The 24,039-nt window shown below is 40.4% G+C and overlaps 1 protein-coding gene across 1 annotated transcript in view; it reads left to right on the top strand.

The window, feature by feature from the left end:
• Positions 1–23,399, top strand: part of LOC146679073 (protein kinase C-binding protein NELL1-like) — a 312,233-nt gene extending 288,834 nt beyond the window's left edge. Inside the window, exons 17-20 of the mRNA XM_085407775.1 lie at positions 5,378–5,571; positions 15,901–16,077; positions 16,502–16,726; positions 18,414–23,399. Of these exons, the coding sequence (XP_085263901.1) occupies positions 5,378–5,571; positions 15,901–16,077; positions 16,502–16,726; positions 18,414–18,464 (647 nt within the window). The 3' untranslated portion in view covers positions 18,465–23,399. The remainder of the gene's footprint in view (positions 1–5,377; positions 5,572–15,900; positions 16,078–16,501; positions 16,727–18,413) is intronic.
• Positions 23,400–24,039: the final 640 nt, after the last annotated feature.

Genomic DNA, 24,039 nt, shown 5'->3' with positions numbered 1-24,039 from the left:
GCATCTGTCAGTGGGATTTAGTAATTTGTACGCTTGTTGTAAATGTGTGTTATCATGTACATACACAGGATTAGTGCTTTCATGTGTAACAGCACATTTAACTGCGAGTGTAAGTTCTACATGTGATTGGCTGTGCTCAGATGGTTACTCTAAAGGGCTTTTTGTATTTAGTCGTCTTTTGTAGGCCACATGTGAGAGCAGGCTTCATGTGTGAGCGGCAGCTTGTGGCTGAATGTGGCGAATGTAGCATGAAGAGCATTAATTCTCCACCAGCAGAGGTACAGTGTGTCTGACTGGCTGATGGGGATTTCATTTAGCGTATGCAAATAGTCTGTTGCTGGCACAATAAATTCCCGACTGCGCCGCTTCCTGATCTCTATCTCTCTGTATCGTGCAAACTTGATACTGCAACCAATTAGAGCGCTATACATTAAGCAGTGTCACCATTGTTGGGGATGATTTGGCAACAGGCACTGGCCAAGATTCATGTATCCACACAAAGCAGGTCTGCCCGCTGGGTACCACTCATCATTTTCCACCAGCAGTAACATAAGTATATGTTGCATGGTGTTAACAGTCTGAGCAACTTGTGTGCCAGAGGTGCTAAAAATGTCAGTGTAACACTCCAAAGGTACAAGTCATGTGTTTTTGTTGCTTTAGTGTGTCCTTTGATAACATTACACTCTTATAGCAAGTTAATATTAGCTTGTAAGCACTGATTGAGGTAGCAATAAATCGCCTTACATTTGTTTGGCTGTGTTTTTCACTCACAATTCATAAAGCAGTACAAACTTTACAGCTGCCCCTGATCAGCTGTGTTATTTAAGATGCACTCTGGCACTCACTACAAACACCTTTTCAATTCAATTCAATGTAATTTTATTTATACAATGCCAAATTACAGCAACAGTTGCCTCAAGGTGCATTATACTGTAAAGTAAAAACCTTACAATAATACAGAAAAACCCCAACAATCAGAAAATCCCCTATGAGCAAGCCCTTGCAAACAGTGGGAAGGAAAAACTCCCTTTTAACAGGAAGAAACCTCTGGCAGAACCTGGCTTAGGACCATTTGTAGGCAAGGAGAGAGAGAGACACTTTACCATCTAACTGTACTTTTGAGAGTATGCACAAAGCTATAGCTCAATAAAGGGATCTTTACTGCAGTCAGCTTCTTGATATCTATGCTTTAAAAACTCCCCATTCTTGTTATTAAAGACATGTCTAAAACTGTGCACATGCCTTCTTTTTTGAACCATGTCTGTTATTGATTTGGGGGAAATGGGAATAGTTAAAGGCCTCATTAAGACATGGCTCTAGTGAGCCACGTGAAATATTCACCAGGCGACATTTTCTTTCTTACATTTTCTGTACATGTAATTCCTATGAAGCAAAAGAAAAACTTGAGATTTTCTAAATGCTTAGTTTTACACAGTTTTTTCTACTCTTGTGATGTCAGTGGGGGCAAATATTGCTATGATGGTCATCTCAAGCACACAGTTCTGGATATGGAATAGAAACCACCTTTCTTTTTGTGAGGAAAAGTCATAGTCAGATGGTTACTATTGAGACAGAACAAAAAAAATGGTTTTATAGACCAGAAAATAGTTAAAGTAAAGCAAGTAAGATGTAAGAATTTGTACATTAAGTGGACTGGTACTTATAGAAATGTTTGTTCTACTGTAGTTGAGCATTTAAACCACTTTTTTACTACAAGCCGCATTCATACAGTACTTTGGTCTATGCCTTTAAGTATTTTCTGATTATCACACTCAGGCACAATTTGGGGTTTGGGATCTCACTCAAGGACACTGAAGTTCAAATCGCTGCCCTTCCAATTGGTAGACAACCTGCTCTACCTTCTGAGCCACAGCTGTCACATAGGGAAATGTTGGATGTTGTGTATGATAACACCACTGATGCATCAATTGGATTTGAGGCCGGAGTACCCCACTCTAAAGATGTGTTAGTTGTTAGTTTATGCCAGATGTTACAGGAGCCAAACTTTACAAAAAGTTCCAAAAACCTTTATTTGGAACTAGTATTTGGGAATCAAGGTGTGTTTTTTTTTTTTTTTGTTTTGTTTTTTAGCAAATAGGAGACAAGCTTTTGTGCTCTTTTTGGTCAGCAGTGGTTTTTACTCTCCCAGGGGTGCCGTTTTTGCCCAGTCTCTTTCTTGTGGCTTTTTTTTTTTTCAGATAGGTTCCAGGGCCCGTATCCCTAAAGAATCTTTGTGCAAAAAGTGGCTCCTAGCGGCCAAATTCTAAGAAAATTCTCAGAGTCATGACGTTTTCTTAGAATTTCCCCTAAAAGTGACATGACAATCCCAGTTAATATAAAAGCTATTCCTCAAGATTCCTAGCGCTTAAAAGGGCTCCTAAGGCGAGATCTGCTAAGAGCAGGGAAGAGAACTTTTAGTGGCTTAGGAGTTCCCCTAAGCAGCTGCACAAAATGGCCAACAGAAGAGGCAGGAGAGATGTCCTGCAAACACTGGATGACAGGGAATTATTGAGATGCTACAGATTGGATCGTGCAGGAATCATGTTTGTGGTGGATCTCCTTAGAGATGCAATTACTTCACCAACTTGACACCACAACGCTATTACACCGGAGACGAAAGTAATCACAACCCCGAGGTATTTGGCAACCGGGAAAATGCAACAATGCAGCAGTGATGACTTGGGTCTGCAATCACAGACATTGCTAAAAGCTGAGCCGTGTTACCCTCGTTAAGACCACACTGGACTTGTAACGTTGTGATTTCTACTTCATTAAGGACAGCCTCTTGAGATAGGCCATCTTGTTTTCAACGGGGTCCATATGGGAGTGAAAGTACAAAATATGCCAGCTAGGATATTAATATGAGCAAATAAGACACGAATCATTATTTGAACAGGGTGTAATGAGTTTAAGTTTTCACATATTTTAGATTCTAATGGCTATAACCCCTACAGCTTACTATTCATTTTCCAGATATTTTCTTGAATGTGAAATATTATTTACAATTACAGTCAGCATAAGATTAGAGTATATAATATGTTTATTGATTTGAGGGTACATCCTTTGCTCATTATCACCAAAAGCTCATTTCCATCAAACTTGTAGGATCAACCAATCACGGCTTTTGAAATGATGACTCATACCTAGCAACGGGGTCAACCACACCTCCTCACTAAGATAGGATTTTCCATCCATTCCTTGCTCAGAGTTCACTGAAAATGTTCTGGAATCACTTCTAAGCTAAAACTCCTGGCAAGGAATTTTTAGGTTAAGTTAGGAGCTCTCTGAGAGGATTCTCAGAATCTTTAGGGATACGGGCCCTGGTGTGTTTGGATAGCTTTTTTCTCTCAAAAAATAAAATAATCATTTAAAAACTGTTTTTTGTGTTTAGCTGTGTTATCTTTGTCTAATATTACAATACGTTTAATGATCTGAAACCTACACAGGTGACAAAAGATAACAAAACAATAAAAAAAAATAAGATTAGCAAAGGGGCAAGTACTTTTCACAGTACTGTATACAAATTAAAAAACAAAGCTGAGGCAGTGTTATCATGCAGAGCTCAGTCTGGCATGTCCAAAAATCATCTGATGGAAATGTGAACAGTAAGAATCAGCAAGGAAACATGGTGATGTGGAAATCAGTCTTCTTAACCGTGCTGACGGTCATCACTCACCCTGAGTCGAATGTAAATTGACCTGTTGACTATTTTCCTCCCAGTGGGAGTACAATGCTTCAGTATATAGTAAATCAGGAATTTAACTATTTATAATGTAGTTTTTTTTTCTGCTTTTGCAATTTGTTCATGTAACACTGCTAGCATGCGGCCAGTACCGAATGAATGTGATTGATGACTTCAGGCAGCAGGCGCTAGCAGGGAAGAGGAAAAAAACAAACTGCTGTTAAAAGAAAATTGTTTTTTTCCTTTTTTCTCCGATTACTTCACATTTAGTGGGGATAAAGTGAGTTAAATTATAGGGCTTGGTAATAGTTATGGACAGACATTTGGCACCTTCCTTCCTGTGCCATGCTGATAAAGAAAAGCAGAGAAAAATGCCATCCGCTCTCTCTGTTATGATTAGTTTGTTTGATCTCTAGTGGGTAAAAGTGGGAAAGAAGCTGACTGAGCAGATCCTTTGATGATTCGGCCAAATCGGCTAAGAGAATATAAACGAAGTGGCTAAAGCTATGATTCCAGTATGTATGCAAAGTATAATCTGCCTGATGCCAGCAACTTGTCAATTCAGTTGCTGCCACTAAAATAACTAAATGCTGTAATTTGACGGAGTGACTGCACTTGGGAGTTAAAATAAAGATTTGTAAACATCATAAATGTCACATTAGATATTTTCCAGAATCCACAATAATGTGCGGGGGAAAAAATCGAGCGTGGCATGTACACCATATCCCCCACACGGTAAACATTCCCATGTGTAGATGTGCAAAATAGTGCATTTTGTGTTGTAATACATGTGCTTCATTTGGTATCAAGGACCGGATAAAAGAACACGATTGTTCTTCGGGGGGGGAAAAAGGTTAATCTTGAACATAATCCATTCATTATAATTAATTTGTACTCGTGCTTCTACTAACAGGTGTCAGGCACGAAGAAAGGCTGCAAATTTATAATTTAGACAAGCAAAGTAGTAGAGTTTGCACAGTGCATTTTGATTAGAAGCAAAATATGCCCTTTGTCATATATCTTAAAAATAATTAGAGAGCAAAATAATATTGTTTTTGTATGCAGATAGTCCTGTTAGAAAAGTCAAAGAAAAAGGAATATTACACCATCCCACGAGAGGAGTGTGATAGTCTAAAATAAAGAGAATCAGAAATATAAAGATTAATGTGTGAGGGGGGGAAAAAACTTGGATATTCACTGAATAAGAATGGAAGACCTGTAAATACTAGCATACTTTGAAATCAGATTTATCAACAAGATAATCCCTGTGATTTTAGATCAAGTTTACCTCATTATCATTACCGTTGAGAGTTCAGACAGAGAACTGCCTTTAATTGCACTTTCAGAGAAATAAATATAATAAATGAATGAGGTGGTGGCATTTGTGTATTGGGAACTTCACTGGTTTCATTATCCAAACTGTTGCGCCTTCTCACAAACATTGTCATATTTAGATCTGTGGTGTGATGAGGTCCATCCTTGCAAAGTGAAACACGAACAAAAACGTCTGAAGTTGGTAAATTCAGTCAAACACACCCCGTCCCTAACTGGTTTTATGACTTAATGATCTCAGTTTCTTTCTCTTCCATTGATCTTTTATTGACCCTTACTGTTAGTCACACAATTACATTTACAGAACTAACTTTAAACAAAAGACCGGCATTTATTTACTATGGATTACTCTCTGTTTTCCAGACATTGACGAGTGCAGTTTGCAGACACACACCTGCTGGAATGACAGTGTGTGTGTGAACCTCCCAGGAGGCTATGACTGTGTGTGCACATCTGGTCCAGGCTGCAGTGGTGACTGCCCACAGGAAGAAGGAATGAGACGCAATGGAGAAGATTGGAAACCCAGCTTTGATCGCTGTGCTGTATGCTCCTGCAAGGTATAGAACATGATCACGTGCATACACATTTATTGCAATAAGCAATACTGTTGTTAACAGTGGAATTTTTTTTTGAACTTCAACCAGGACCTGAAAGTGATCCATAATCTTGTCTCTGACCTCCCATGAATGAGTTTTTATTATGACCAGGTGTATTATGGGTGGATCATAGCTTTTTGGTCATCCAAGGACAGTAAAAAAATAAAATAAAACCATGTGAGCACCAGTCAATAGTTTGACATTCAACTCAATGCAGTTCAATTTTTATTTATACAGTGCCAAATCCTTACACCTCAAGGAGCTTTATATTGGAAGGTAAAAACCCTATAATAATAGAGAAATGACTCCCAGACTAGATTGATTTTAAATTTGATTCTTGATTTAATAGGTAGCTGATGAAGAGAGGCTAATATGGGAGAAATATGCGCTCTCTTTCTAGTCCGTGTCAGTACTCTCACTGCTGCAATTTGGAACTGAATGCTTTATAGGACACTTTAAAGACGACAACAACAACAACAACAACAACAACAATAATGAATTACAGCAGTTCAGCCTAGATGTGATAAATGCATGAACTAGTTTTCAGCATCACTCTGAGACAGGATGTTTCTAATTTTTTATGTTTTTATGTATATAAGACATTCCTTCTGTTTAGCTAATTGGTGTGTGTCATCTGGATTCATGGATAGATAAAGCTGGGTATCATCTGCATGCCAGTGAAAATGTATGCTGTGCCTTTCAGTAATACTGCCTAAGGAAAACATGTATAATGTAAATATTATTGGTCCCACAATTAGTAATTGTGGAATTCCACAATTACTAATCGAATAATACAAAATTACACTTATCATCAGATACTTATCAAATCATTGACATGACAGTCATTTTCCATGAAATTTCATCAATTTAATAAATTGTAATTCTATAAAATACATTTGATATTCCAGAAAATACAGGAGCACTGGAAATGCAGCTGGCTTTATAAACCTGGAAGCAATACAATACTGAAAATACAGTCACAACATGAGTAACATGTGCACTGTCTGTTCAGTGAACTCGAACAGTAAACGCTGAAAGTGGAGTTGGGTTAGTAGGGAACGCAGAAAAATCTCCTCTTCCATTAGTTTAACCTCTTTCTTAATTTCAGTGAATTAGTTTTGCAATTTTTGCTGGCCTGATCCTATCGCACAGTTTCCTGTGCTTCCATTGTTTTTACTATGGATATTTCTACCACAACTGTGCTCCTCACAGCTAAACTTTTTCAGCTTCTCTCTCTCACTCTTTACAACAATGCAGCTGGAGATCCATAATCTTGTCTCTGACCTCCTGGAGAAATTTTACTGTATCTGAGGTTCAATGAATGATAAAAACTTTGCCAGCAGAGGCCAGACAGATCAATAACAGAGGCTTGCAATATCAGGATCAAGTCTGTTACTGTTACTCATCTGGATCTATAAACAAGGTTCATTATTTTACAACAGTAGGCAAGGCATATATTAATTATATCTCTATGCTTAATTCCTCTATTCCACACTATAACCTGCTCTGTTTAACAGCATGCAGAGCAGTAGTTTGACAGCAGCAGTCTGTGTTTTATAGGCTCGTAGGACAGGAAGTAGCCAGGAGTTCCTGTGCCAAAGTTGCATCCTGCTGATTCCAGCAGTAATCATTCACTGTCTGAAAGAACCTTTATTTGTAACAAAACAACAATATACTTAAGTAAAAGCTGAGATCTGGGAACAAAGCTACATTGTTACCGGCAGTTTGATATGATTCCAATGGAGTTGTTTATAGGATTTCGACAAAGATTAGCAAAGCTGTAAAGGTGGAGATATCAGCAATAAACTTAGTGGCTACAGTGTTATAACAACTGATAAGAAGGATGGGCAAAACTATAAAAATAAGACTTAAAAATTCTCTTTAACATCCACACATTGTGCCTTCTACACATCTAAAAAACCTTTTAGTAGTAGTATTTAGCACACATAGCAATTACAGTGGGGCAAAAAAGTATTTAGTCAGCCACCGATTGTGCAAGTTCCCCCACCTAAAATGATGACAGAGGTCAGTAATTTGCACCAGAGGTACACTTCAACTGTGAGAGACAGAATGTAAAAAAAAAATCCATGAATCCACATGGTAGGATTTGTAAAGAATTTATTAGTAAATCAGGGTGGAAAATAAGTATTTGGTCAATAACAAAAATACAACTCAATACTTTGTAACATAACCTTTGTTGGCAATAACAGAGGTCAAACGTTTACTATAGGTCTTTACCAGGTTTGCACACACAGTAGCTGGTATTTTGGCCCATTCCTCCATGCAGATCTTCTCGAGAGCAGTGATGTTTTGGGGCTGTCGCCGAGCAACACGGACTTTCAACTCCCGCCACAGATTTTCTATGGGGTTGAGGTCTGGAGACTGGCTAGGCCACTCCAGGACTTTCAAATGCTTCTTACGGAGCCACTCCTTTGTTGCCCGGGCGGTGTGTTTTGGATCATTGTCATGTTGGAAGACCCAGCCTTGTTTCATCTTCAAAGTTCTCACTGATGGAAGGAGGTTTTGGCTCAAAATCTCACGATACATGGCCCCATTCATTCTGTCCTTAACACGGATCAGTCATCCTGTCCCCTTGGCAGGAAAACAGCCCCATAGCATGATGTTTCCACCCCCATGCTTCACAGTAGGTATGGTGTTCTTGGGATGCAACTCAGTATTCTTCTTCCTCCAAACACGACGAGTTGAGTTTATACCAAAAAGTTCTACTTTGGTTTCATCTGACCACATGACATTCTCCCAATCCTCTGCTGTATCATCCATGTGCTCTCTGGCAAACTTCAGACGGGCCTGGACATGCACTGGCTTCAGCAGCGGAACACGTCTGGCACTGCGGGATTTGATTCCCTGCCGTTGTAGTGTGTTACTGATGGTTACCTTTGTTACTTTGGTCCCAGCTCTCTGCAGGTCATTCACCAGGTCCCCCCGTGTGGTTCTGGGATCTTTGCTCACCGTTCTCATGATCATTTTGACCCCACGGGATGAGATCTTGCGTGGAGCCCCATATCGAGGGAGATTATCAGTGGTCTTGTATGTCTTCCATTTTCTGATGATTGCTCCCACAGTTGATTTTTTCACACCAAGCTGCTTGCCTATTGTAGATTCACTCTTCCCAGTCTGGTGCAGGTCTACAATACTTTTCCTGGTGTCCTTCGAAAGCTCTTTGGTCTTGGCCATGGCGGCGTTTGGAGTCTGACTGTTTGAGGCTGTGGACAGGTGTCTTTTATACAGATGATGAGTTCAAACAGGTGCCATTCATACAGGTAACAAGTGGGGGACAGAAAAGCTTCTTACAGAAGACGTTACAGGTCTGTGAGAGCCAGAGATTTTCCTTGTTTGAGGTGACCAAATACTTATTTTCCACCCTGATTTACGAATAAATTCTTTACAAATCCTACCATGTGGATTCATGGATTTTTTTTTTCCACATTCTGTCTCTCACAGTTGAAATGTACCTCTGGTGCAAATTACTGACCTCTGTCATCATTTTAAGTGGGGGAACTTGCACAATCGGTGGCTGACTAAATACTTTTTTGCCCCACTGTAAGTGTGTAGATTAATTTGGCTAATGTATGCCAAGTTATGACACAAACACAAAGTATGAAACATTTCTGATCGTTCATACAAAAAAATCCCACGCTCTTCTCCCATCTGTTTATGATTAGCCTGCATTACAGTGTGACAAATATTTTTGGCATCTTAATGACTCTTTTATGTGCTCGGGAGCCAGAATGAGATGGTGCACTGTTGCAGCAGGAAAGTGGGATATTGATCAGGTGTTTCTTTTTGAAGATAGCATCGGAGTGTGAGATTAATCTAAATCAGACAGAGAGTTATTTGGCCTGAAATACCAGCTAAGAGCAGTTGTTTCAACGATGCTTTATCGGCTTATGTATTTTAAAGTTTGCCACTAGGATATCAAATTTCTGTCCTGTTAAAAACTTTGGGTAAACTTTCTCTGGTACTTATAAGTTATGATGTTTCATTACGTTTCAAACTAGCGTCAAGTTGGAAATTAGTTAAATGTTTGAGATAATGCAGCCAGTGTTGGGATTAATGCATTACAAGGGATTACGTTACTGTAATCACATTATAATTTGCATTGCAAGGGTTCTTCAGTTATGTGCACACGTAGGGGATAGAAAGAAAATTAAACATCAGGCAAATATGTTTTTTTTTCCTTCTGTTGCAATCAACTGATTTCAGTTCGTGTTTGGAGGAAGAAAATGGTGGAGTGGGCCATGGGATTGCCAGCTTTTCAGCTTCCAGTTTTACAACGTTATTTAACGTTGTAAAAGTCCCGCGGCATGGAGCTATTTAGCTCCATGCCACGGGACTGTGTGCCAAGGTTCTCACAATCGGCCCCTTGTGTTGCAGAATTCCAACCAGAGGGGCCAAAGAAAATGTTATCATCCTTGTCCGAAATGAGATGTTCTGATGCTCCCTCAGAGAATTCACGGTGTGGCTCATTGTTAGCCTTGGGGGAAAAGGACAACATAGCTTTCGCAGCTGACCTCGGCATTGTCCACCAGCAGGAGGACAATGTCCTGGTGCCTTGCGTGGCCGACTCAATGTGCTCCATTGGTGCAACGACTGGAGACAGCATTGAGTTCTTCTTCGACAGGCTAGCCTGGTGGGCTAGCCTTTGACAAAGGCTTTTCAGGGTAAAGCGAGTGCAGTGTTCGCATGAACCCGGTTTGGAAACAGCCGCTTAGGCGTGTTGCACATCACACAAGCGTCATGTGTATCTGAACCTGAGATTTTCCTACCGCAGGGGTGGAATTCTGGGCAGCTGGGCAGCAGTCTGCCATGTTAGGGAAGCTTGGTATAGCTGGCTTGGAATGGCGAGACAGCTAACGAATGTTTAAAAGAGAACTACCTGATTAATGCTAACACAACTGCAGGTCTTTGCAAGTATCTGCACAGACAGCATGCTAACAGAAAGCTAGCCAAGGACCCCGAGTGATTTTATAGTTGAGTGCATGCCAACCCCAGCCCAGCGGCCAGAACCTGAACAAGTAGCAAAAGCAGTGATGAACTGTCAGGACTGAAGCCTCTGTTTTTACCTGTTTATGTTTCTGAAATAGAATCACTCTGGTGATCATTTTGAAGTCTCTTTGTCTGGTAGCGATTAACTGTGATAAACCATCAAATTAACAAATCTTACATTCAGAGCCAGAAAACCAAACCAAAACCAAATGCTTGCAATTGTGCAATCAGCAGCTGCAAATGTGAAAGAATTCAACGCCACAGGTACATTGGTTTTTATTCCAGCTGTTGAAGGGGTGTTGAAGGGAAGTTTGATATGGGATGCTCACTGAATGTAAGCAAGCAGTGATCTGGTGTCTTGGGACCAGCAATGAGAATCGCTTGTGACTGTAGGGGAGCCACAAAGTTAGTGTAGTCGGTGAAAAGAGAGGGAAAAGAGAGGGAAATTAAAGATTAACATATCAGAAATAACAGACTGAAAAAGCCACAAATTAGAAAGATGGTAAATGGACTGGTTCTTTTATAGTGCTTTTCTACTCTTCTGCGCACTCAAAGCGCTTTACACAACTTGTGCATTCACACGCATTCACGCAAGCACATTTTGTTAGTGCTTTCTAACTAACATTCGCACCCACATTCATACTCCGATGGATGCATCGGAGAGCAATTTAAGGTTAGTATCTTGCCCAAGAATACAGGGAGTGCAGAATTATTAGGCAAATGAGTATTTTGTCCACATCATCCTCTTCATGCATGTCGTCTTACTCCAAGCTGTATAGGCTCGAAAGCCTACTACCAATTAAGCATATTAGGTGATGTGCATCTCTGTAATGAGAAGGGGTGTGGTCTAATGACATCAACACCCTATATCAGGTGTGCATAATTATTAGGCAACGTCCTTTCCTTTGGCAAAATAGGTCAAAAGAAGGACTTGACAGGCTCAGAAAAGTCAAAAATAGTGAGATATCTTGCAGAGGGATGCAGCAGTCTCAAAATTGCAAAGCTTCTGAAGCGTGATCATCGAACAATCAAGCGTTTCATTCAAAATAGTCAACAGGGTCGCAAGAAGCGTGTGGAAAAACCAAGGCGCAAAATAACTGCCCATGAACTGAGAAAAGTCAAGCGTGCAGCTGCCAAGATGCCACTTGCCACCAGTTTGGCCATATTTCAGAGCTGCAACATCACTGGAGTGCCCAAAAGCACAAGGTGTGCAATACTCAGAGACATGGCCAAGGTAAGAAAGGCTGAAAGACGACCACCACTGAACAAGACACACAAGCTGAAACGTCAAGACTGGGCCAAGAAATATCTCAAGACTGGTTTTTCTAAGGTTTTATGGACTGATGAAATGAGAGTGAGTCTTGATGGGCCAGATGGATGGGCCCGTGGCTGGATTGGTAAAGGGCAGAGAGCTCCAGTCCGACTCAGACGCCAGCAAAGTGGAGGTGGAGTACTGGTTTGGGCTGGTATCATCAAAGATGAGCTTGTGGGGCCTTTTCGGGTCGAGGATGGAGTCAAGCTCAACTCCCAGTCCTACTGCCAGTTTCTGGAAGACACCTTCAAGCAGTGGTACAGGAAGAAGTCTGCATCCTTCAAGAAAAACATGATTTTCATGCAGGACAATGCTCCATCACACGCGTCCAAGTACTCCACAGCGTGGCTGGCAAGAAAGGGTATAAAAGAAGAAAAACTAATGACATGGCCACCTTGTTCACCTGATCTGAACCCCATTAAGAACCTGTGGTCCATCATCAAATGTGAGATTTACAAGGAGGGAAAACAGTACACCTCTCTGAACAGTGTCTGGGAGGCTGTGGTTGCTGCTGCACGCAATGTTGATGGTGAACAGATCAAAACACTGACAGAATCCATGGATGGCAGGCTTTTGAGTGTCCTTGCAAAGAAAGGTGGCTATATTGGTCGCTGATTTGTTTTTGTTTTGTTTTTGAATGTCAGAAATGTATATTTGTGAATGTGGAGATGTTATATTGGTTTCACTGGTAAAAATAAATAATTGAAATGGGTATATATTTGTTTTTTGTTAAGTTGCCTAATAATTATGCACAGTAATAGTCACCTGCACACACAGATATCCCCCTAAAATAGCTAAAACTAAAAACAAACTAAAAGCTACTTCCAAAAACATTCAGCTTTGATATTAATGAGTTTTTTGGGTTCACATGGTTGTTGTTCAATAATAAAATTATTCCTCAAAAATACAACTTGCCTAATAATTCTGCACTCCCTGTATTTGGCATGCAGACTAGGGGAAGCCAGGAATCGAACCACCAACCTTCTAATCAGTAGATGACCTGCTCTTCCGCCTGAGCGACAGCCAAAGATGGCAGCGAGGAATACATTTGTGCAAACACACTGCCATGTGAAATGAAAGTGAGACTTAAAAACAAAGATCTTCCTTATTCAGCGTCATCCAGATTGAAAAACCAAAATGAAAAAATGAAACAGAAAATCAAGCTAAGTAAAAAAATAAATAACATTTTAGAGTTCTATAAAAGTTCTACAAAGATCAACAAGCTCCCTAAGTGAATTAATTTGAGAAAATTCAAACAATATTCTGTACGACTATGTTGTACATATCATACCCCCTTAAAAGAAAGACTGCTGTCTGCAGTCATCAAATTTATCAAACAGTTATTATTGAAAAAAGCAGTAAAGTTGTTTTGATTGGCACAAATGCATGTCATTGGCATTCAGACGTGGTCGTAAATAATTTCCCCCAGGGATCAATAAAGTATTCTGATTCTGATTCTGATTCCTTGTACTAAAAAGAGCAGCCTGCATTCATATTTTCTGCCAGCGCGATACAATTGGCAGTAATTTCCCCAGCAAGTCCAGGGTTGTAACTGTAAAGACCAAGGCCATCAGTACCGGCACCCCGGGACTCACAAGTTACTGTAGCAGGACAATATGCATCGATAAAACATTGGCTCTGTATTGCCCTTTTAATGGTATGCAGAATGACTTTATGGCCCTCATACATTTTCTAACAGCCTTTTTATGTAACATTTTTACATCTCCATTACACTGCCGTCCTGGGGCCAGACAGTGCTGGCTGTGCTGAGTAAAATGGACCATAAAGTTTTCTCCAGGTACAGACAGGGAGCCAATGACACAGCGGCTGGAAAGGCAGATCAGTCGGATTCTTCTGCATTTCACTTTGCCGCCCAACCCCTTCTAGTCTCATTTAGAGTGCTATTAAATTGCTTTTTTAAAATGGGAAAATGTAAAATTTGTTACAAGAAAATGAAATCACCCATAGGTATGTTTCTACATCTTTAGTGTCTTTTAGCCATTTAGTGTTCTCTTGATGCTTATATTAGATTAAAAAAACTTAGTTTAAGAAAAAGAAAGACAAACATCACCAGAGGATTTTTATTATAGATGTTTTCAATTATTAATCAAAGTGTTAAAAAGGCTCTTTGTTATGCTCTTTGTTCTTCAGGCTCTTTGTTATGACACACACTATTGAGCTCTGGTGCGTCCCACTTCTATCAATGACACTTGAGATGCTTTTATATCTTGACTAGAACACATCTGTGTCTAACTGAAATAACTGGACATAAATAGGAAATGTAAATCCCTGTCAGTGAAGTTACAAAGTTTTTGTCAGTTTAAGTCAGTATGAACCAAGCCATATGCCATATTTTCGACAGCCACCAACAGACTTTCTAGACCTGTCCACCTACAGGGTGGGCCATTTATATGGATACACTGTAATAAAATGGGAATGGTTGGTGATATTAAAGTCCTGTTTGTGGCACATTAGTATATTGTTTTTCTTGTGACATTACCAATAAGTTTGATGTGTCACATGGCCCTCTTCCTATTGAACAAACAAAAGTTGTATCCAAGATGGCCGACTTCTAAATGGCCACTATGGTCACCACCCATCTTGAGGAGTTTGCCCCCTCACATATACTAATGTGCCACAAACAGGACTTTAATATCACCAACCATTCCCATTTTATTACGGTGTATCCATATAAATGGCCCACCAGGCAACCAAGAACCCACTGGTGACTTTGACTGAGAGCCAGAGTTCCTTTGTGAATGCGGGAGAATGTTAAAGAAGGACAGTGTGGCGACAATTCCCAACACCTGGAATGGAGCAATCCAGACACTGATCAACATCCAATCAATAGCATCCCTTCAACCAAACATGATGATGATGGTGGTGGAAGCACCATGCTCTTGCGAGGCTTTGCTGCGATGGGTAATAAGATAAGTTAAAGAGATGCAGATGTAGACCATGGACGGTATAATAGGTGAGCTTATCTAACAAGACATCAACCACTGATTTCTAAAGTCTCGAACTCAAGCCTCAAGATTAGCATTTTCACCATCACCATTCTGGTTTCAACAAACTGGAGCTTGTCTGACTGTGAAACCCATTAGCTAATGACTTGTGACTGACAAGTCCTAATTTTTTAACAGAGTTTCACCATGATCTATAAAAAAGAAGTCATTCTTTATTAAATAGAACCCGAAACAAGTGACTGAGCCATGAAGCTAGCAGGAAATTCTTTACAGAGATCAAGACAGATACTGTAGCAATTTTTCCATAGACTTTCCCATAGAAGTCTTTACAACTGCAGCTTTACCATCCGGTGTCCTTTAGAGAGAATACAGGTTCAAGGCACTTTTGCATTATCCTCACTTTTCAAACCTGCTTTATATCATCCATGGTCCAGACCTGCTCTCAGTAGAGAATGCCCCCCACCCAGTTTGGTTGACTGTCAGCAAGACTTGTTGTCAAAAGTGCTTAACAAGTTACTAATTTTAGGCCAGACATATTTATATAAATCAGATATTAAATTTTAATTTAGAAAAAATAAACAACGTGCTTTAAAAGCCTGCTTGGTGTTCATGTTATTGTTTTGCAAATTGATGAGAGAGAGAGTGGGAGACATATGAAAAGGAGAAAGTCAGAAAATGCATTGTTTGTAAGGCTGTGCCTTGGTACGGCGACTTCAGGGTGTTCCCATTTGTCAAAGACAATGACGGATCATTTACACAAAAGTAAAAATCTGCCTCAGGAAAGTGCTCAAACTGTGTTTGTTCACAGTAATATTTCATGTTTATAGACCCATTATTTCATTTTTATATAAATCACAGTGAGTTTGAAGCCCTTTGTTTTACTGAGGGACACCTTTATTGTGTATTGGGTATTGTATTTTACTACCCAGAATATACAGAGATGATAAGCTACGTACATTATTTAAGCCAGTTTGCACCCCGATGTGTGTGACGTTTGTTGTTTAGGATGGGCAGACGTACTGCAGGCGGAGACCTTGTGACTGTGGAGACCCAGAAGAGGATCTGTTCTGCTGTCCTGGATGTGACAACAGGCCCAGCAGCCAGTGTCTGGATCAGAGCGGACGCACACTTTACCGCAGCGGAGCATCTTGGCTGTACGGCTGCCAGCAGTGCCGCTGCATGGTTTGTACACACACACACACACACACACACACACACACACACACACACACACACACACACACACACACACACACACACATTCACACAGAAGCTATTGTCCATTTTAAATAAAAGCAGGCAAGAGCTTTGTTGGAAGACACAGATCACATCAAAAAGACAAAACCCTCCTCTCCAACATGAAGCTCAGAGCAGGGCTTTAATTCATACCACTCCCTGATCTGCTGGTTAACTGTGTGTGTATGAGGGCTGAGAAAATTACCACCTCTCTAATTAGAGATGTGGCAACAGACCAGCGTGAGATCTGTAACTGAATTCTCTCTCTGTCTCACACACAAACACACACTAAAAAAAGAAAAGAAAAGAAAATTCACACACGCTATAGCAATTCTGGTGCTTTTTTTCATCACTGCCTGTGTCTCTGCAGGAAGGGGAGGTCGACTGCTGGCCTCTAGTTTGCCCCACGTTGATGTGCGAGTACACGGCAGTGGCAGAGGGCGAATGTTGCCCACGCTGCGTCACAGACCCCTGCCTGGCTGACAACCTGTCGTATGACATTCGGCAGACATGCAAGGACCCCGCAGGCATCGCCCGCCTCAGCGGAGACACATGGCATATGCCCAAATCACCCTGCACCACTTGCAAGTGCAAGGTAGGTCAATGCAGCATGAACAAACTAATTGTGTAGATTTTTAAACTATTTTTGAGCTTCAAATTGCCGGTTTGTAAAGAGACTATTTTAATTTATTTCAACCTGTCAACATTGCTATTATTAAGGCTATTGAGGGTTGATGGGGACTGCTAACTTTCTATGGCAGAGTTCCACAAAAACAGTGTACATCAGGGCAAGAAGCCCAAGCACGGTGTTGCTGTCTAGGAAAAGATCTGACATAAATCATTGTTTTCACATCTGACTGAGAGAAAACACAGAAATGAACCAATTTCCAACTCCAAGACCAACAGTCAGCTCTCTGTGTTGTAATAAAAAGCCATTACAATGAGTAAAAAAGTAACTAACCAGAGGGGTTGTTCTGATTGGCAGGGTTAGGGGCGGCTCTGCAAGGCACAAACGTATGCCAGCTGGACACAACATAAACCAGTGGGATCGTAGCAGAGCCGCCATAATGGCAAACATGCTAGGCTAAAGTATACAGGAGATCGCTAACTTGAAAACACTTTCCCCAAACCTCTGTTTGATATTCTTCCAGGGTCTGCAAATGGGATAAGACTTGTGGGTTTTAGATGTAAAAATGTCAGATGTTCCAAAAGATCACAATTTTATCAGTAATGACAGCCATTACTGGCTGTTAGCAGAAAATCTTTGAGACTGAAAATGTGGCATAATCAATTTAGCTAATGTGTGCTAGAGGGCACACAGTGTCTATTTATATGTGTTCTAAGATGAATGCATAAAAGAAAAATGACTGTCAGAGATGATGTAAGGAGCATTTTTACCTTAAAAGAAGTGAACATGCAGATGACTGTGGCAGGAACGTGTCAGATCCACTCATTAGGTGAAGATAGGCTGCTGCCCCCTCACTTTAGCTTTTTTGGTTTTGCTTGTTTTCTTTGCAGTCAGAATACATAAAAGAGCAAAATGAGCACATCAAATACATAGACCTAAATCTACATTGTACTTTTCCATAGTTGTTACATAAACTGAATCAGTAGACTAGATACATATTTGCAGCAGTCTTTGCGTTGATGTGATTTTTGGACGTGGCCACATCGTGCCTGTGCTTTCTTGAATCACCAACCTAGTGTCACTCTGCAGCTCCGGGACACAATCTGAGACAATGTGCCACTGTTGGAGACAGTTTTTACGTCTGACCAGACAGGACCTTGTGTTCTTCACGGCCATAAATACAGAGGGCCCGTTACCCTTGATACATATTTTTGAGATATTAACCTTTTCATAGCGACTGTTCACTCCAGATCACAGTCCGTATGACAGTGAGAGCTGCTGACTATTGAGCGGAACTGGAAACTTCTTTTGGGAAAGATATATTGTGCTTCAGTTTCTCAGATGTGCCACTGCTTACCACCACAAATTCATAATCCCTATGCACTAGAGTGAAAGCATAAATCTCATGATATCAGTCTGATATCTCAAATGTATATGGGATAATGCTGACACTGTATAACTAGGTACCACTGTAATGACACTAGAGACATGAGGTTAACCACCCCAAATCCTTCTGTAAGTCAGGTGGATAAAAGTGATTTAGGCTGTGAAGTGAGTTATTAGCTTTACCATGCACAGTGTGGAACTGTATATTACATTTCACCTTATTTAATGCTCTCTCTTCTTTCCTATCTTGTCATGCCTTTCTGTTCAGAATGGAAGTGTTTGCTGCTCGGTGGATCTCGACTGCCTTCAGAACAACTAAAGCCCTCCCTCCTCCTCCTCCACGTGCCGTCCTCTTCTTCTCCTTTCACTATGGGACTGCCACATCCTCTCAACCATCTGACGACCCTTCCCCTCAGACAGACGGACAGACTCTCGCATGCACATGTGCATGCCAGTGTGTGCACAAAAAAAGAAAATTTGCAAACACACACTGGACAGACTGGGGTGTCGCGGCTGTGCTTTTATGCTGTACCTCTGTCGACAAACAGCGACTGAGTGTGCGTGCGTGACTCAGGAGGAGACAGAGGCCCGAGTTGCTCTCACCACAGTCGCTGTGTTGTGTTTGTGTCTCTGTGTTCAATTCCATCCTTTCACGAAACGTCTTGAAACCTTTTTAAATGTCTCAAACCCGAAACCAGAGACAAACAGCCAGACGGATGCTGAGGGGCTCCGTCTGTCTACATTTGCTCAAACACGGGCTCTTTAATGCTTGGTCGCCTACAGGAAACTAAACATCCATTACTTTGGTAACCAAAAGGAATGCATCCACTTTACTGTGTTTTGTGTTACTGAATCAGGAGGTAGTTCAGTGTCATATTACAATGTTATGATGAAATGGGGTCAGTTTTCATTTCAGTACCAGAATTTTTGTGAGTAGCGTTTTTTTGTTTCTGTCACTGATATTGTCCATATTGTGCTAAAAACTTAGCAATAGCTTTTGGATGTCCTGATTTGTGTGAAATCCAAATGAATTTACAACATGTTGACCTCACGTCCTGGTGTCAGCATGATTTCCATCACTGATATTTCCCAAATAGTTGTGGACTACATTCTTCTTTGACATTACAAAAGTCACATCTTGAACACATCGTAATATACAAACTTCCATCTTTACATTTTTTGAGTGGTTCTCTGGCAAAACAGGTAGAAGTATAAACCATGTCAGTGGTGCACATTAGCTTTGCATACATCGTTAATGTTTCATCAAAACATCTAGCTGGCCCTGGACCCAGAAACTGAAATCTGCAATATTTGAGAGTCTAGAGCAGACTGATAATTTGACAATCTAGAAACCTGTCAGCTAATCAGGTGACGTAGATTTGGGGCGTAACACCCAACAGATAAAACTTCCTGTGCCTATTTGCCAGACATCATTTATGAATACTTAAAATACGTCAAAAAAATCAATAAATAAATTTTCAGATGATAGCCAGTAATTCTGATTCTTAACTCAGATGCAAGTACAACCTACTACAAGCTGAAGCCAGAAAAACTGTCCCTTGCCTACGGACTCTGATAGGCAGGTATCTGTTTACAGAGATTATGTATTAATTTATTATTCTCTGACACCATCAGTCCCATTTTAAAGGATTTTCCAGAAATAGCCATGACATGCAGTGTACCACAATAACGTTGACTCGCTTTTGAGCGTGGCTGCTTGGAACAGGTATTTATTACTGCTGGTAGATGTAGCTGGAAAACAGTCCTGCTTTCAGTCATCAAACCCTATAAATGCCACATCTATATTAAACCGCATCCCTGAGGCTCTGAACTGGGACAGACAACATGTCTGTCCTTCTGAGCCACTTCAGTTTTCTAACACTCCCTCAACCACAGCATCTCGTCTTCAAATGAGGATGACTGCCAGATGCCTACACTTAACAACGGCAGTCAGGGTATGAAAAGCATCTGAAAGGTGTGTGGCGATGCACAGTGGATTCCTGCAGGCCAGAATGAGTGCCAGCCATAGTCATTGATTAAATCTGAGCTCGTGGAGGGTTGGACTTCTGCGGCGTCTCTCCGGGCTCCTCGGCTCTGCACCATATGGCACACCCAGGGTGGCAGGGACACAAAAAGTGAGCGCTGGAGAGGGATGCGGATAATTAAAGCATTGTCACGCAGCCCTGGATTTGATTATGCCAGAAGGTCACCAAGTGTTGAATCTGTTTACAGACAGCCAGGATTATTAAGGCAGGAGAGTCTTTACTGCTACAGTTCACACGTTCATAGTTACGCGGATGCTCTTGTCTCCTGTTCCCCTACCCTGTCCCTCAGCCCTCATCCACATTTGTCTGCACTGTCCTTAAGCTTTTCTCAAGAGTGTTAATGTTGACCCTCGAGTGTCACTGCCATCAGCCTATGTCGGTCAGTATCCCCCCCCCCCCCCCCCCCCGAGGAAATTTTCAACACTATTTTCTTTTCTTTTTTCTTTAAATGAGTACTAAAAGCAAATTAGGTTTCAAGGCCACGACTTATGCTGCAGTTATATAACATGATTGTTATATAACTGCAGAAATCTGATGTGAAATGTTCACCCTCTGATCAAATAAGCAAAAAAATTGTTATTAGGTAATCCTTTGTTGCGCATCAACTTACCACTCAGTTAATTTTTGGCAGCTGTAATAATAACTGGGGTTTCCTTTCAAAGTTTCGACAGTTAGGGCCTTCTCTCTCTCGATTTCTCCTTCGTGTTTGAATCTTCTGCACTCAGTCAGTGCAGATATCAGGACTCATTTTCCTCCTTCAGAAGAATCCATTCGTCGTGTCAGGATGAAAAACAGCTTTCAGGTTGAGATAATCCTTCACAGTGGAAATGAAACTTTCATTTTTTTTTAATTGTGAAGACATGGAAATCAGTTGGTGAGCTGCAAAAAAGCCTAGTCCAAAATACATAACTTTTACTGCAGTTGTCTTATCAAGACAATAATCCATCGTCATGAGTAATCCGCTTGCTGTACCATATTTCTGTCATAGCGGCAAACAAGATGGTATCGAGGAGCAGGTTGTAAACAGGTCTGAGACTGAGATGAACAAAATCCAATGAGGCTAAAGGGCACCAAGGCAAGAAATTGGAGAGGTACATAGTCTATAATAATGAAATTGGCTCTTGTACCCAAAGAAAACAGCCTTGTCATTTTCATTTGTACAACTTTAGGATAAGAGCAAATGACTGCAAGTGCTGCAAATGCAAGAGATCCTGGAAAAGGCTTCATTGCAATCCATAGGATCTTCTCTAGGCAAGTTTTAAAAAAAAAAAAAAGTATTTTTCTGTAGAAATCCTAGACTATAAAGAATACCAGAGGGATTCAGTTTTATTTATATTGCTCCAAGTCACAACAAGGCACTTTATACTATAAGATAAAGATCCTACAATAATGCAGAGGAACCTCAACAATCAGGTGACCCCCAATGAGCAAACACTTGGCAACAGTGGGAAGGAAAAACACCCATAACAGCAATAAACCTCGAGAAGAACCAGGCTCAGGGAGAGGCAGCCATCTGCCCTGACCCCCAGAAGTCTAAACCTACTGCAGCATAACTAAGGGATGGTTCAGGGTCTAGGTCATTAGTTTTGTTGGTGAGTTCTTCCACCTTTGCCATCTTGGCTTTCTTTAAACTATCAGTGAGGAGTGGATCTGCCTGTAATCGAAAGATACTATACAATAAGTTCATATGGAATCTTTTCAGTGACAAGGTATTGTACCAAAACCCAGCAATTAAAACCATGAACTCATCAATAAAATGTTCACTGAGCTGAAGGCTGTTTTCAAAGAGACTTCTGTACAACCATCAGGCGTGTTGCAACAAGATGACCCACCCCTTGTTTGCCATTAAAAAAAGAATGCAGAAGCTGCAACCCATTTGCATAGCAATAGGACAACTCATGGTAAAATTGGGACATGTTACAATTGTTATAGTCTGCACTGGCTTTAATATATATATATCAAAAAAACATTTTATGTAATTTAACTGGTATTTAAAACAGTTTTAGGTATGACCTCGCTTTTTGGAGTTGAGAGCAATTATTACAGCATGTCCTCCTTAGCCACGATGTCCTTGTATCACCTCTCCTTACACTCTAAACACTCTAATACCGAAATTGTCAACTGTGGACAAAGTACACATACAGAAGGGGAAAAAAAGATGATGTAAATGTTTTCTGTACCCATCAAAAGCAAAAAAAAATCAAAGGAAACAAAAGCAGATAATTGTACAAAGTTTCAGATTGCTCTGTTGACTGATTTGATATGAACTACGTCTACTAAAAACCACTGTTTGCAAACTGTGTGTAAGTGCTTTTACATACTGACAATGTGATACAACTCTGCAGTTTTTTAAAAATTCCCATTGTGTTCATGAAAAATGTATTCATTTTAGTGGACTACGTTTCTTATCTCGTGGGATAGGCTCTGTTTTTGCTTGTAAATACTGTGTAAAGGGGAAGGTCACTGTAAAGAAAGTAAGACTATGAGGATAATTTTCACTACCACAGCTTCTTTGGAACTGAGCGTTGCAAGCTGAATATGAGAGAAGCAACATTTCTATTGTTTTTACTATTTATTTTTCTATTCTTGCTCTAACCTGTTTAGTATTGTATCCGTCATAGATTCATGTCTTTTCACTGTTTTAGGATAACACAGTTTTGATTAGCCTGTGTGTATATATTCTGATCTCTAATCGGTGTCCCTTACTAAGAGTCGGCAGAGGTGGAAATCAGACTCGGAAATCAGAACCTGCATAGATAAGCGTCTTTTCTAAGCGCCAGGACAGGCTGCTCACTGCATTCATGAGCTTTTTTTTTTTCTCCAACATGTTTGTATGATCTGAAGTGAAACATGACTTCATGGAAATCAGACAACATAGAACCATGTACACATGTAAAGAAAATCTTGAAAATGTTCTTGTTTCAGTTTCTGCTAAAAAAAAAAAAGAAGGAAAGAAAGAAAGAAGGAAGGAAGGAAGGAATTGGGGGGGGGGCATTGTGTTTTATCCTTTTATGTCTGACTTTTTAAAAAAATAACACAAGTTTAGGACTTTCGAGCTCCTGATGTGCCACTTCATGTTTTATAGTGGACTATGGCAGAGGAATCCCCTGGTCTGTTCACTGCTTACTCTTCAGATCAGAGTGGCCAACCTAACTGTACTCAAAGGGTTAAGTGTCATTTGAAGACTGTGTTGTGATAAGAATTTGCTGTAAAAGAAAAAAAAATTCAGTTCGGTTAATAAACATTTTAGTTGTTTACATTATTACTTCTGTGTATTTGCCTTTAAAGTGTGATGACGGCCGATCGTTCCAATCTCAGGTAGATGAGCCAAAGTTTTTAAAAAATAAATATATATTTCATATTTGGGGCAATCGCGACAGATGGCCAAACAGCTCACCTGCCACGTCATTCACCGGCGCCGTAAATGAAAGCAAGATTTCAGAGCTTTCAATAATGAAAGCAAACCCAGCATCAGGATACAGTCCTGTTAAAGTCTTTCATGTTTCTACTTTTATCAGCACTGCTGTTTTCTATTTCCTTCAGGAAAGGTATGAAAGGCTGCGTGGCAGTAAAGATAAGTACATCCTTTTGATGCTTTAATGGAGCGCTGCTGTGCCACTAGGAGCCGGTACAGCGATGCTTTTGAAGCAACGCTGTGGGGGAAAAAAAGTCTTAAAGTTGAACAACGTACCTAATGTTTTATATTTTTGCTACAACACCACAATCAATACAGAACACAGGCACAAGGTGTACAAAGTGTACAAAATTCACAAAGTCCCTAAAAGGCAACTATTCCCCAAACACATTTCTTTCAACATAAAATACGGTTTTCTGCCAAGATTTTGGTTA

This window comes from Rhamphochromis longiceps, linkage group LG1, assembly GCF_057381845.1.
Source record: "Rhamphochromis longiceps isolate RC_006_pf linkage group LG1, R_longiceps_female_GT1.1, whole genome shotgun sequence".
Classification (NCBI taxonomy): Eukaryota; Metazoa; Chordata; class Actinopteri; order Cichliformes; family Cichlidae; genus Rhamphochromis; species Rhamphochromis longiceps.
Note: the sequence above shows the minus strand (reverse complement) of the source record. Positions and strands in the feature narration are given on the sequence as shown.